General features: G+C 43.2%; 1 protein-coding gene across 1 annotated transcript in view; it reads left to right on the top strand.

The window, feature by feature from the left end:
- Positions 1 to 15,572, top strand: part of CFAP58 (cilia and flagella associated protein 58) — an 81,578-nt gene that overhangs the window by 8,307 nt on the left and 57,699 nt on the right. The window contains exons 4-9 of the mRNA XM_067537095.1: positions 613 to 769; positions 2,718 to 2,912; positions 5,151 to 5,288; positions 7,963 to 8,122; positions 9,597 to 9,679; positions 11,370 to 11,561. Of these exons, the coding sequence (XP_067393196.1) occupies positions 613 to 769; positions 2,718 to 2,912; positions 5,151 to 5,288; positions 7,963 to 8,122; positions 9,597 to 9,679; positions 11,370 to 11,561 (925 nt within the window). The remainder of the gene's footprint in view (positions 1 to 612; positions 770 to 2,717; positions 2,913 to 5,150; positions 5,289 to 7,962; positions 8,123 to 9,596; positions 9,680 to 11,369; positions 11,562 to 15,572) is intronic.

The following is a 15,572-nucleotide window of genomic DNA, read 5'->3' as shown; positions in this document are numbered from 1 at the left end:
AGGGATCATCTCTTGCTTTGCGTCTAGCAGTGCCTAGCACAATGAGCTCTGATTTCAATTGGGGCTTCTCGGCTCTGCCATAATACAAAGACAGACCAAGGTAGTTAGATTGCAAGCTGCTCAGATCAGGGAGTGTCATTTATTTATGACTGGTGCAGCAGCAAGATCTCATCAGTACAGCCATCCCCGCCAGATAGGCTGCAAAGAGAGTGGTTGCAGCAGCATAGGGACCCTGGAAAATAGTGCAAAATGAGGAGGATCAATGACTTTCCAAGGGACACAGGGTGGAGTAGCTGGAATTTTGTCTATTGTTACAAACCTTGTTTTGGGGGATTGGTGGGATTTTCAGACCCAAGAGGGCAGTGAAAGTAAAGCTATTTATGGATTGGTAGGTTAAATTTTGGGGCTATTTGCATTGATGGTGACTCTTTAATGAATATAGTAGGTAGCTCCTGTATTTGATTGGCAGCTGCAGGGGACTAATTCAAAAGGAGTTCAAAATTAAATAAGTGACTTTTAAACTCCCAGTCATCACAAAACAGCTTGTTCTGGTATCAGAGAGAGCCCGGAGGGGACAGCGACGTTGCTTGACTATTATTTCATTTCTTCTAGTATCCGGGATTTGCTGAGGTTTAAGGAAGAAGTAACAAAAGAGCGAGACCAGCTCTTGTCAGAGGTGGTGAAGTTACGTGAAAGTCTAGTCCAAGCTACAGAGCAACAGCAAGAAACAGAGAGGGCAAAAAATGAGGCAGAACAAAGCATTGCTCAGGTCTGTGTGCAGCTCACCAGGTTGCAGTAGTTGTCTTTGTCCTGAACCATTCCCCACCTTTGCAGTTGATCTCCACTGAGTACTATGCTCTACCTGCCATTTCACATCCTAGGCGACTCAGTGAGAAGTTCATCATCAGTGCTTTTTATCTTTTGCCTTATTTCTCTGCTATACCCTCTATTGACTCCTTTCAGAGCAGCCTGCATTTGATGGAGATATCTGAATCTTAGTTTCCTCTTACTTTGGGGTTGTCCCCTCCTGCATTTGAAGCCTCCATGTCTGCGGGAGGTCTTCTATCCTGCCTGTGGTCCTCTGGAATCCACTTCCTTTGGAAGATCAGTTCTGGCAACCTTTGATCTAGGCTCTAGCAAATCCAAATAATGTGTTCCTGGGCCATGCATTATCTCTTAGGCACAGAGCTGTGAAATCTGAAATTGGAGCAGCCATGTCGCAACAAGTAGACCATCAGATCTTCTAGGTCACATGATGGGATGGCAGTGGTCACTGGGAAGACGAGCTGTTGTCTATCTTAAGCAGGGAGAGAACCCAGGTCTGTTTGAGGCTCTGGAGAGGGAATGGGGTGTGAGCCTATTGAAGGGAGGGAGAAGCTGGAGGACTATGGAAGGACCACAGAGAATGAGGGGAGAATCAGTGGGGCTAGAAGGAAAGAGCCTTAAAAAGCTGGGTTGCTTAACAATACCAGAGAGCCAAACCTTTTGCTCACTGGCCGTCATCACTGTTAGGTCGTATGCCATGGAGTGTGCTTTGGCCGTCCCAGAAACTCAGCTGCAACCTGGAGACAGAGGGCTCCATCCTTAGCTCATGCTTGGCAGAGCTGAAGGGACAGGCAGTGGTGGCTTTGTCTCAGGTGCAGCTGCACAGGGCTGTTCTATGCTGTGCTGGTTAGAATGGTCCTGTGGATCAGTCCATCATGACCCTTCCCTGTCCCCGGCTGGCTCTGAGAGGTGTGGGGGTGGGGAGGCAGAAGATATTTGATACCATGTCTGTTAAGAGAGGGGCTTTTCCCTTTAAAAGGTTCTATAGAAAGGCAGGGAGCAAGAGCAGATGTTGCAATGAATGTGTTGCTTTAGTGTTCTGGCTTCCCCCACTTTCTTTACTGTTTACGTGTGTGTAATCAATGTTTATAAAAATGGCTTGTTTGGTGAGGTACAATAAGCAAAACCAAGGCCCTGCAAACACTGCTCAGAGCCCAAGTTACTTTTAATATAAACCAAGGATCAGATGGGGTAACTTACAAAAACCCCATTGGATCCCCACAGGAATGTTCTTGCTGTTAATCCTCAGGGACTAAAACACGGTGTCTGGGTAGCAAGTACTCTCAGCCATAGTAGATATCCTCATCTCTGTTAAATCCATCAGAGCCCTCTGATTGGCTGCTTTTAGGGTATGGTGATTGATGACTAAGAAATCCTTGTAATTAATAAATAGAGCTCATCATTTGGGGTTCCAAAAATACAGCTCTGCTCATAGGTAACCTGTTTACATCTGTGCAGAACTTCCATACTCCATCCAGTGGAGGGCAGTATTACACAAAAGCCACTCTGGGCTGGTCTATACTTACCTGGAGATTTGGCGGCAGTCGACGGGAGTTAGGCAAACTACACAGAGTAGCTTGCGTAACTCACGTTGACTGCTCTGCTTCCCTTCTGTGCGCTGTCTACATTGCACTGTGCCGACGGGAACGCTACTTGAGGGGGTGGTTTACCAGCATCGACTTCCTGATCGATTGAGCGGGTCTACACTGACCGCTCAATCAATCCAGAAAGATCGATCTGGCGGCGGCGAATTTGCCGCCATCAGTATAGACATGGCCTATGTGTCTGAAAGCTAAGTACAGTAAGAATAAAGGGAAACCATACCTGATTTGTCTGAATAAAAGACAGGCAAGGCCCTGACTTCTTTCTTTTCTATATGTGTGTGACGGCAGTTCCAGCAGGAAATCCAGATGCGTCAGAATGAGGCATCACGGGAGTCTCGAAAGAAGGACAAACTAGAGAAGGAGCTGAAACACATTCAAGTTGAAATGGACAACAAGCAGAGTGAAATAAAGGCTCTGCAGCAGCATGTGCTGAAGAATAAAGAGGAACTCCTAAAACTGGAACAGCAGCTCAAGGAACAGAAGGTACAATAGGTGGTTCTGTTAACTCCAACACAAACAGGTAATAATATCAGGGTCAGATACAGAGGAAATTAGATTGCTCTTTTAGCATTTTCATAATAGAAGGCGGGATGGAGAAGACCCATTAGATCATCAAGATAATCTCCCTGTCAATGAAGGGACTGCATCACACTATAAGACTTTAAACAGAAGCCTCCATTGAAATCAACAAGGTGTACTGCCTAAAGATTTGTGACAAGATATGGCCTCAGGATTGTTACCTATGATCCAAGGAGACTTTCTATATTCTGGCCAGAAAGGAAATATGTTTTGCTTTAATTGTATTAGGCTGGTATTTACAACGGAACTTTGAGGCTTTAGGTGCCCAAATGTCAACGAATTCACTGGGATTAGAGTGGCTAACTCCCTTAGGCTTGTTGGAAAGGCAAGTCTTGGTGTTTAAATCCTAATTAAAATAGTAATGCGTGACAGTCTAGTAGTATTCTTTTCTTATGGACAAGTTATTTTTTTCCCCATACTTAAGGCCGTTGGTTTTCCACCCAATTGATGATGGTTTTTGGGCTCTTCTTGCAAAAGACCACAGTGACTGGGACCAAGTACCGCAACAGCAAGTGTGATCTAGTGGTCAGGGCAGGAGACTGGCAGACTGGACTCCTAGGTTATATTCCTAGTTCTGTCAAAGCCTTGCTGTGTTGTGTTGGGAAACCTCTGTGCTTTGGTTTCCCCATCTGAAAAATGGGGAAAAATAACACTTACCAACCTCTCAAGTTTGCTGTGAAGTTTAGCTAGTGAATGTTTGTATAAACATTATAAAAGTCTAGAGTAGTGCAAAGTATTCAGTCTTAATTTTTTTAACCAAGTCCTGTTTTGAAGCAGTTTTTCTGGCAAAGTCCTAAAGCAGTGTTTTGCTACTAGTGTGTATCTTCAGTTCATTTACCGTGACTCTGAGAAGCCCCCAGAGAAACAATTTCAATAAAGAGCGTACGAGATATGATAATTATAAAGCAATGTTTCCTCAAGAGAAACTTTCCCAGGAGTTTTGTTTGTCTTGCAAATGTGCGGTTCTCTCATCCCCTTAGGTCTATGAGTCAATGTGAGTTGAATCGTGTGACAATGTCTTTGTTAATTCAGTATAAGGTTTAAATAAAACACAATTCACATGACGAGTGGGAGGGAAAACTTGATTATTTCTCTGAACAAGACTGGGTCTGGCGCAACTCTTGAGAACAGTTCCAGGATCCACCAAACCCAGTCCAAGGTTTATTTGCTAGGATATTCCCAAAAGGCCCTTATTCCACCCAGCAACAGCTACATGCTCTGTTATACTCTTCTCTAATGCTCTCTCCTCCCTGTTGTACTCTGTCCATGGCTTCTTAGTCCAGAACTTAGTGTTCAGCAACTTCAATAAAGAGTCCCCTTGATAGTCTTTACAGCTGAGTCCTGACTCTTCTATGCTGCAGAAGTCACTACGCTCACCTCCTGTATCTCTCTCTGCGCCCAGCATGCGTTGGGGATGGGGAGTTTCCTCTTCCTACGCCTTTTATTTTTTAAACAACATGATACATTTGATCTGCCACACATGGATGCTTGAACCAAAAAATATGTTGATAGCTCTTTCCTCACTTACAAAGTAATGTCTGCCAGGGGAAGTCCCATCAAGCAGAAGAAAAGTCTGGCAGCTCCAATATAGAAATATATGTTCTCCATATAAACTATGAAACTGCTGTTCCGGGCTTTTGACTGAAGACAGATTAGAGTGGGAAAATGTCTGTGCCCTGATGTCAGCAAACTGCGCATTCAAGAAAGTGTTGTAGGCATATTAATGTAGGATTTGCTTGCTAAGATAGAGCTCCCCTGCCCCTCAGCTGATTAAAATTATTTGAATCTCATACTCATTTGCAATGATTGTAGCGAATTGCTAGGTATCTGATGCCTGCCAAATGGCAAAGAGGCATTAAAATATTTATCCACCACCTGTGAGGGAGACTTGCAAAGCTTCCAGAAAAAGTGATGCTTGCTATGTTATTCATTAGGAGTTGTCATTTTTCCTAGCCGTTGAGCATTTATCATATTTCTGAGTGCATTAGTAATTTCATCAGGGATAAAGAATAATTTCTATTAAGAGAATCATTTTCAGTAGCTCTTACCCCCAGGAAGATTCAAGGTGCTGCCAGTGGGTCTCTGTAGATATATTAGAATTAGATTAGAAAGAATTAACTGGATTGTTTCATAATCTAACAGATCCTGAATGAAAGAGCTGCCAAAGAACTCGAGCAATTTCAGGGGAGAAACTCTAAACTCCAGCAAGAGAACGAGCAGCACAGCATGGCCTTTGAACAGATAACACAGGAGAACCAGCAGAAAACAGTGGAGCTGAAAGTAAGTAGTAGGTCACATTTGCACGGCATCAGACATATCCCTCTGCTGCTGTACTACTTTGGATGGGGGTCTTGTGTTGGTGTTTCAGTAGGTGACATTCTTTCTACACTAGTGCCCCAGCCTAGTACTAGATTATACTGTACTGTTTCAGATGGGACATAAAGCTGAAGTCCTGATCACCTGTGATCATTAAAGATCCCAGGATATTTTTCACCAGGGCAAAGTTTTTTTTAGATTGTAAGATCTTTGGGATAGAGGCTGTGCCTTCCTTTATGTTTTTATAGTGAATAGCTCATTGTGAATGCCACTGGAAACTAATAATATATAGTAATAACTGCTCCAGCCAACTTCCAATGTAGGTAACTACATCCGGCCTACTGAAATCTCCCCTTCAGCATCAACTTGGGGAAGTTAAATGCAAATCAGTATATTATTGTTCACTTGCTGACCTAAACTGTTATCTTATGTTGCTGTGCACTGTTAAACAGCTATTTTGCATCACTCCAGAGTTAGCTGCATTTCATCAGTGGATAAAGTGATTGCTACATATGGTTTTTAAAGCTTTTTGAGATCTTTTGGGGATGACGGGCAATGTATAAATGTTAGATATTATTAAAATATGTCTGCTGTATCTGATCTCCAGCTAAGAGCATTGCTGTGGTTACAGCACTGGCTATGTTAGAAAACAGGACAGAAAACCAATAGCTTATCAAACTTTAGTAAAGTACAACCAATTCTGTTTAACTAAAGAACTCGATTGCTGATAGGGAGCTTTCTTTCAGTGGGCACTGTTGGTTAAAACAATGAAAACAAACCTCAACAGATATGTTAAAAGATCTGTCCAGAGCTAATGTAACAAAGATCCTATTTTGGAACCCCAGTGAGATTTCACTGTAGGTGTTTGTTTTTCTGTTGCATTGCTGTGCACACTGGAAGGACACTTTTAGTACTTATTGAAAAAACAGATTACTCTGTCCTCCAGGTTAGCTGGCATCATTGTTATTCCCAGCAGTATCATCTTTGTGTAAAACTTAGCAAGCAATGTGTTCAAATGGGAACTGAGTACAGGATTCAAGATGAATGCGAAGTTGGAGCTCAACACTTCATTATGTGCACAGACTTCTGAACATTTGTTGTTAAGATGCTGTCCAGTTATTATTTATTTGTATTGTGGTATCATGCGGGTGCCCTAGTCCTGAACCATGCTAGGTTAGGTGCTGTAGTTGGGGCCTGATCCTGTAGGGTGCAAACACCTCCAACATAATACTGAGCAACCCTGTTGTAATTTCTTGAAGTCTGGTGTTTGTCAGTAGGATTTAAGGGCACTCAGATCCTCATAGGTGGAATTTGCATCTCACAGGATTAGGCTCCTGTTATAGGGTCAGACTGGCGCCTCCTCCTGGTCATGCTGGGGATTAGCTCAATGGCAGCGCCTATGTCTGCAGTCTGCACACCGGCAGACTCTGTCTCTGACCCTGCCTGCGGTTCCTCTCTCAGCTCCCAGGACTGCAGCGTCCTCATCTCAACTCAGCCCTCTGGCTAGGTTATCATCTGTGTTTCTCCCTTCCAGAGTGGAGGGAAGTATCTCTGTCGAACAGTCCAGCCACTTCCTCAGTGGCTATTGGGGGGGGACCTGGGCCCGCCCACTGCTCCAGGCCCCAACCCAGGACTTTGTAAATAGCAGCCTCCTGCTGCTCCTCTGTAACCTCTGTCAATGATGCTCTATTTCCCTGGCTACTTCCCCATGGCTCAAGCGCCTTCTTTGCCCTCATTTTAGGGCACTCAGCTGCTCTGTCCAAGGTGCTTACAGCTGTCCAGAGACACAATCCATACTCCTTGGGCTCCCAGCAGCCACTGAACAACACTGTCCTTCAGCTCCCTTTTATATGGATCTGCTGGGCCCTGATTGGCTGTTCCTCGCAGCCCCCCCTCCTATTGGCTGCTTCCCACGCAGCCTCCCCAGCACTGTATTAACCATTCCCTGCCAGCGTGGGGCAGATGCCCCATCATAGCTCCCTAGTAGTGTCTGATTCTGTGAATGGGATAGTGTGCACTCTGATGTGCAGGACTTAAAATGTAATGGCATTGCTGCATCTCAAGGGCAATTTTATATTTGTTTCTTGGTAGGTGTGCGGATTATTTCTGATGTATTGCTTGGCTGCATTCCCTAGTGCAGTGACCACTATCGGCAACATTTTAGTGCAATGTCATGGATCAATAGTTTCGTTTTCTGATTCCAGAACATGATGTGGACTCAAAGATTTGGTTTAAAGCTGTAGATTAACAAGGACCATGGTAACAGCTTCCTGCTATAGGGACGTAGGATCAGTACCTGATGTTTCAGTGGAAGACAAAGCGACTCATACCTAATCCACTGAGCCAGTTATGCAGTGTTGTACATGGGTTGCAGTTGGGAATTCTTTATTCATCTCTTTTATGCCCTGAAGCATGAGATTTGATTACCTTTCTCATTGCCTCCTTGGGCTTTGTTTAAATTATTTTAATAGTGGTGCAAGTCTCCCGTCTTTTTCTAAATCCAGCCACAGCATTTATGTCAGTGGCCTCCTGTGCCATGGGTGCTGTAGATAAACTATATGCTAAATAAAGAAGCATTTCCTTTTGTTGATTCTAAATGGGTTGTTCTTTCCCCCCCCCCCCTCATGCTTCTACACAGATGAGAGAGGATGAGGTAACTCAGATGCGTCATGAAATTTCAAAACTCTCCAAGGTAAGAGAAGTTATCCAGAAAAAACTGCGCATTGCAGAGGAACAAAAGGTTGAAGCAGAATATGAGAGGGATACCCTGAAAAACCAAATCTCTGGACTTGAGAGAGGTAGGAATCAAAGCAATGGTTGGAACTGTTGTTTTGTTTGTTATAATGCTCATTCAGTGTATGCTCCAAGTTAAGATCATGCCTCTGATGCCCAGTTATAAGACCATATAAACAGCAGCAGCATGGCACTATAGCTGTAATGCCCTTACGAATGTCTCCTGGGTCTATGGAATTTTCACAGTGTTGCGTGTGCTGGGTGAAAACATAATGGGCCTGATCTGCAGTCCCTTTGTACCAACTTAGCTAGCATAAAGGGACTGTAGCTGGTGTAACTCATCCCACCCCAGGAAGTACTCTCACTATGTGTGCCTCTGTGTAAGTCTGTATTGCTGGTGCACTAGCCCCTGACGCAGAGGTCATTCCACAGCTGGCTCGAGGCTGCTTGGATGAAGGCACGAGCAGGGCATTCTTTTGCCCCAGCAATTTTGTGCCCCTACAATGATGCCAGTGCAAAGATGATTCCAGCCCAATGTGTTAATAGACTGAATTATAGCTGAGTGCTGAAATATAAAACCCCATTCTGCTATATACCAAGTGTAGACATGTTGCCTTAGTAAAGACTTCCCCATGCTCTGCCTGGTCTGTAGGTTGTGTACTGATCTGACTGCACGTATGGGACATGAAGTATTTTGTATGACTGTATATATGGGACATGTTGTCTTTCATATGTATATCTCCATAACTGGGAAAGGTGAGGGTCTCTCTCCTAGAGAACAGCCATTCTGCTGTTGCTTTATGAGACCAGGTGTCATGCTGGAATGAAGGGGAAGACACAGGAAATGCAGCTCTGTCTTTGAATGCATGAGAAAGGCAACAGATAACAACACACCTTCTGGCAACTTTGATTGTTCTCATGCATTCCAGTGCATCTCAGGCTTCCGGATATCAACATGTCAGTTTCTCATTCAGTTTTTCACTATAGCGGAAGCACATTTCCTCCTACTTATTTTTTTAGTGATTTATTCATCTTTGCATTTGCATGAAGGGGCATATCCAGACTTGCCTTAAGTGGGACCAGCTCCACTGAAGCCAGTGGAGTCATGCCCTTTTATGCCAGCAGTGGATTTGACCTATAGGGATTAAAACAACTCTATAAATCTAAATCCAATACTTTCAAAAGGAACTAGAGATTTCAAGAGATTCAGCATTTGGATGCCAAACTTGAGATGTCTTAAAATGACTGATTTTATTTTCTGAATTTTCTGAAAATCCAGCTCCTTTACGGTGTCTCAAGTAAAAATTGAAGGCACCCAAAATTACTAGTCTCTTTTGAAAATCTTGGCCTAATACTCATCTAATCCCTAAATGTGGATTCACGTCCCTAACTTTAGGCACCTGAGTTTGCAAATGGAGGTCATAAGTTATATCTCCATTTATATGAAATTAATTAAGTTCTTTAAAAAGTCCACAGACCGTTGTTTTTGCCAGCTCAGCAGTTTGAACCCAGAGTTTATAATCTTTTCTTTGCTTTTAGAGTTGGAGATGGCAAAAAAGCAGGTAGAGATTGATAAGAAAGCTATAGATGAGCTGGTGAGAGAAAGAGACATATTAAACAAGGTGAGCTTGCTTTGGTTACACTGGTGAACAAATATCTTGCCTTGAGTATGAGATGTTTGTAGCTTAAACCATGCTTTTTTTCCTCTCTGTGAATTGAAACAACATTATTACCTGTGAACCCTAAAGGGACTTCTTAGTATTAGCATATAAAACAGCAGGAGGCTGTAAGTGTTATGTGCATTCGCCTTTATTGCAAACCTGTTATTTGATATTCTAAGCAGTTGATTACTCCTCTGCTTGTAATAATCTACAACATATCAAGTTTAATGTTAATCTAGTCAAATTAAGGCTATGATAATAAAAAACACACCATCTGTCTGCATGACAGCCTTGCTTTTTTTTTAACCCTGATCTCTCCTGCCACCTTTTAGATTCCTTTCTCATGCTGACCATTTTTCATGTGTCCAAGGTTCTCCTACCAGGCAATAATATCTCGTGCTTATTGGTATTTCTGAAACTAATTTTGGTAGATTTGACTCTATAATGTGATTCTTTAGGTTCCTCACTGGATTGAGAACCAAACATTGTCCCGCGTTTTGAATGAGTCTATTCCAGAGTCACATTTTGAAGAGGGTGAAAAACCAATTCTTTTATTTGGAAGGATTTTTTAAAGTGGGGTTAGAAAAGTAACTGTGTTAAGCTGACATCATGGTATCCCATTTTTATTCTCACTCTGTGACTTCCAGGCCAGGCTTGCTCAGTTTACAAGTTCAACCTGGTTACTAGGAAATGAGACTGAAGGGTGTTTGGATCCATAATTACTATTATGGCTTTTTGCATGCTTTATAATTTATATGGCTGGAAGATGATAGGTTTCCCCTCTGCCTTTAGTATACCACCTCATAAACAACCCTTTCCATTCCTTCTGTAATGCAAACATCAGTATACCAGCTTCCAATTCAAAAGTACTGCTTCATTCTAGAGCCGCGCAGTGGCTCTGTGATCCCGTGGGTCTTTCAGGACCTGTTGCCATAATAGTGGGAGTGGGTAAAATGTACTTTGCTGTAGGTGGCATTGAGTGGGCAAAAAAACCAGACTGCAGTAATTTGTGGGAAAACACTATATCTCTTGTCAGTTTGTCATAAATAGAATTTCAGCAATGTGAAGCAAGTTTTTCTTTTATTTAAAATAAAGGTTTTAATACTTAAATGTAAGCGAGGGGGAGAGAGAAATTTTATGTCTATTATAACAGGAGTTAAAGTATTTTTTACATGGTATAAGCAAGATTTGTTTTATTCTTTTAGTGGTAAAAATGTGTCTGAATTCCATTTCTATATATAATATATTAATTGACAGTTGGTTTTCTTTTTTTTAGTAGCATGGGGGAATCTGTCTCTCTTGCAGGATTTGCGAGATCTATGGTTTTTGTGGGTGGGAGCGGGATAAAAATGCAAGAAACAAAGCTGGAGTGGGTGGGAGTGGGTATTGCAGGGTGGGAGAGGAGCAGGATTTAAAAATAGTCCTTTGCAGAGCTCTGCCTCATTCTTTAGTAACTGTCAGACTCCTGGAGAAATTCTCATGATCATATTTTGAGACTGAGTTTCTTTAATTTATCAAATCAGATGAGGTGTAATGACACTAGGGCATCCCTAATCCACTCAAACAGAAGCTAGTGTTTGACATAGCATGTACAGAGCAGCATACTTAGTTACAGACATAGATGATCATTGCTTTGGGATTCTTTTTGCAGAACTTGCTTAAGGCTGCCAGTGTCACTCAAAAGCAGCTGAACTTAGTGAAGCTCCATGAGCAGTCCAAGAGGAACTTGGAAGAAGAAATTCAGAACTATAAGGATGAGGCTCAGAAGCAGAGGAAGATCATCTACCAGCTGGAAAAAGAGAGAGACCGTTATATCAATGAAGCTAGTGACCTCACCCAGAAGGTATGAGATAATATGCGTACACACATGATTCATCCATAAGACAGCATATTCAGTTCCTGACACTCTAGATTCAACTGATGGATAGGATTGATCAATGGTCTGCAGGGAGTTTAGAAAGATTTTAATAAAGCCTGTAGGTTTTAGTCTGATCATTGTGCTTAGCGTTATCTTGTACATTTGTACACCTCTCTAGGCTAGCATCTTTTTTTCTCCCCTATCCTCCCTATATTTAGAAATAATTTTGGCGATGCCCATTTTCTGCCAGATTTTCCTGACTTTAACCAAAATGCTTTTTGGTTCGGCCACCTCAGTATTGCCCCACATGGTGATCCTTACAAACGGATCATAGGTTCATAGACTCCAAAGCCAGAAAAGACCACTGTGATCATCTAGTCTGACCTCCTGAATAACACAGACCACAGAACTTCCCCAAAATAAATGCTAGAGCAGATCTTTTAGAAAAACATCCAATCTCTATTTAAAACTTGTCAGTGGTGGATTGTTCCAATGGTTAATTACTTTCAGATTACTCTCTTCAGAGGCCTAGGTTCAAATCAAAGCTGCTCCTTCATCAAGACCTTTTTCTCTGCTTAAGTCACTTCTCTTTCTCAGTGTATGATGCACATGACTGTGTTTCTGCTCTGTCTGGGAGGTCCAGTGACTGTATCCACAATGATACGCAAGGCCAGATATGCAAGGTATGCAGTGATACTCAGGGCAAGGCCACTGGGGTTTGAGGGTATGTCTACATAGCAAATAAAACCTCTCAAAAATCCCTCATGGCAGCATCTCTCAGAGCCCGGGCCAACAGACTTGGGCTTGTGGAGGGTTTTGGAGCCTGGGCTCCAGCCCGATCCCGAACATCTTCACTACTATTTTTAGCCCTCCATCATGCACCCACTAGCCCAAATCAGCTGACCTGGGCTCTAAGGCTCGCTTCTGCGGGTCTTTTTTTGCAGTGTAGATGTACCCTGCGTGTGCTGCCATTGCTTTTCTCCCACCCATCCTGGCTCAAGGAATGAGAAATAGTCTGTGATTCAAACCTAGGTCTCCTATTTGTTACTTCTAAGCCATGGAGAAGACCCTTTTGTATTCATTTATATCTTACTCTGTCTTGCCTCTACATAAGCTGCAAAGCTGATCTTTCAAGCTGTTGAGTGCCCTCTAATTCTGCTGAAGGCAGTGGGAGCTGAGGATGCTCAGCACTCCGCAAGAAAAGCTCACTATCTCATAGGACTGGGATTTGTAAAACTCCCTATTACTTGTGAACATACAAATTCAATCCAGTCTGTGATACGTGGGCTATGCGGAGAATGTCTACATAAGCTTTGTGTTGTGTCCATTGCCTACTGTTATGTACAGCTTTATTTCACATGGTGTGCCCAGGAACATGATGGTGACATGTTCCATTAATTGCTGAAAATCACATTGGAGAGCTCTCCAAGAAGCTCATTGATTTACTGGGAAGCTAACCTTCAGGCTGTTTCAACTTACAAGTTATTTGCTACCGTCTCACTTTATAATTACCTCTTACAAATTCATGTGATCAGTGGCTTCTAAATCATCTTTGAATGATACATAACCTCTTGTCTGGCTTATCTTGTATCATTTCTTTGGAATAATATTCCATTTAAGTGAGATTTCTCTTTGTTCCAAAGTCACATTTTACATGTTCCCTCGCACACTGCATTTAATTATGTAGCTATGAGTTAGGATCATTGTAAAGTACGGTCAAGCTGTAAGTCACAGAAATCAGAACTGCAAGTATCTTGCTTTAGAACCATGCATTTTTTATTAAGGCTGTACACATTTTTTTATACCTAGGTGAAAAGGATGAATACTTGAGGGTTTTTTGACTCTTCCACTTTGGGTGCAAAATTTCTGGCATTTTAACCCTAAAAGTTCCATAACTCTTTTGCCCTAACACCTGTGCACCTGGTACAATGCGGTGCGAGGCAAAGTTCTTGCAGGTCTAGGCCGCTCCAGAAATACCCATTCAAGTGCGAGCCTGACAGACACCACACATGGCAAAGCGTGATCAAAGGAATATTGGCCTCACTGTAGCAGAGCCTCAGGAAATGAGGATTGTGGCTCTAGAGCTGTTTGTGTAATGGTGCCTGTATTGTGTCAATCTGTTTCCCCCTGCTTTTTTCCGCTTATTTTATTCACTAAGGGGCAATTCCAGATTCACCTTGCAGCTGCAGCGGTCCCTGGCCACATCAGGACTGGTGCCAATTCACTCTGCAAGCAGAGCAGGATGCTGGGATCGGCACAGACCTTCACACCCTTTGTGTGCTCTGCAGAGAGTTCCTCTGATCAGCTGCTCCTTCCTTGTTGAGGGAAGGGCTCAGGGTGAGGCTGGTGCAGCTGTGATTATGCAGATTTGTTAGCATTTCCCCTTGCACAGTAACCTGTGTGGTTGTGGCAGTCCTTATACTGCAATAGAGGAGCCAGATGCCAATTTGGGGGAAGATTCTCCTCCCAGAAGCCCTCCCCTGTGGACAGCCCTGTCTCTGTCATCCCCACTGCACCAATCAGTAGAGCTAGCCAGGCTCCCAGGGAGCACATGATATATGCTGGGGGCACAGCTGCTGTGCTCTTGGGGAATGCTAGGAATGCCTGTCTGATGTGCAGTGCCTTCCAGAGCTCCTGCTGGAGCATGCTATGCCACTCTGACCCTAACACGGCTTGGTAAGTTCCAGGTAGGACTGGGCCTATATGGTTATCTGATGAACAGCCAGTAGTTTAAAGTTACTGCCAGGATGGCAAAGGATTTTAGGGTGAGAAGTCATGCTAGACTCACCCTTCTATTCATTATGCCTGATTCTCTGCTCACCTACACCACTTTTACATTGGTGTAACTCCATTGACTTCAGTGGTCTGACTCCTGCTTTACATCAGTATAAATGAGAGGAAAATCTTTCTTATGTGGTCTATATCAACTCTGTAGAGTTGACATTTCTCTCTTTAGAGAGGAGGCTGTTTTCACCTGAATCTCTGAATTGGTGGTAAAATCTCTGTTCCCCTCTTGCAGTTTTAGACTCACCATTCAGAATCTGTTGGACAGCAAACAGATGAGTAAACCCTTCAATCTCACTTGTCATTGTTCCCTAGTCCTGGTTAATGAGAGGTGACAAAGTGGTGTTATTTCTCCAAAAGCCCATTACAAAGTTAGTGTCATACCCAAGAAAATCCAGAAACCTATTTCTTTTTTAATACGCTTCATCTATAGAAATCCTAAAGCTACACCAGGACACATTTACACCACAGACAGAACGTCTCAAGATCTCATAGTGGTTAAATGAAGTGAAGCAAATAAGTGAGGATCCAAGATTGAGTTCTTGGGTAGGTTCACTGAACGAAATGGTGAAGAAGTAAATAATAGCCAGATATGCACACAGGAGGTCTGAGGCTACCCCAAAAAGCTGCCTACAAATAACAGCCGATTTTCCTTGCTAAGCTGTGGCCACACTGTGCCAGTCCACCAGTGCAAAGTGCCCTAATAATGAATCCTGTGCCACCAGTGTAGGTGGCATGGCCGAGGAAAAGGGGTGGCCAAGACTCTCACACCTGGTTGATCTCTGGCTGTCACATTGGCCCCTGTAGGCTGTTGTTGGCAGGCTGTGTAATGTGGAGGAATCTTCCGGTTGCTCTAACATGCCAGGAAACTGGTTGGCATGCAGCCAGCCCAAGATCAGAGTTGTACAAAGGGCACCCATGTGTCTCCATTCTGACCTGCACCATGCCCTCCTTGCCCACAGCCAAGGATCTAGCTCAGTCCTTGTACTGTAGTCTTGTTTAATTTCATACCCCACAAAACTGGGTGTGGCACAAGATGCAAAACCGCCTTAGTATAATTGCTCATGTTATGGTTGAAAGCCCAAAGCCTAACTGGCCTTCTCAACTGTGCACTCAGTATCCGGAGTAACTGCAGATTCTGGTTTTTGCATGAGTGCAAGGAATTCACCTTCTCCCCAAACTACACATATGAATGATTAGTTTTCCTGATGC

Source organism: Emydura macquarii, unplaced genomic scaffold, assembly GCF_026122565.2.
Source record: "Emydura macquarii macquarii isolate MOO-44397 ecotype Brisbane River unplaced genomic scaffold, CSIRO-AGI_Emac_v2 contig_3692, whole genome shotgun sequence".
NCBI classification, from domain to species: domain Eukaryota; kingdom Metazoa; phylum Chordata; order Testudines; family Chelidae; genus Emydura; species Emydura macquarii.
The sequence above is the reverse complement of the archived record's forward strand: the minus strand, read 5'-3'. Positions and strand labels throughout refer to the sequence as shown.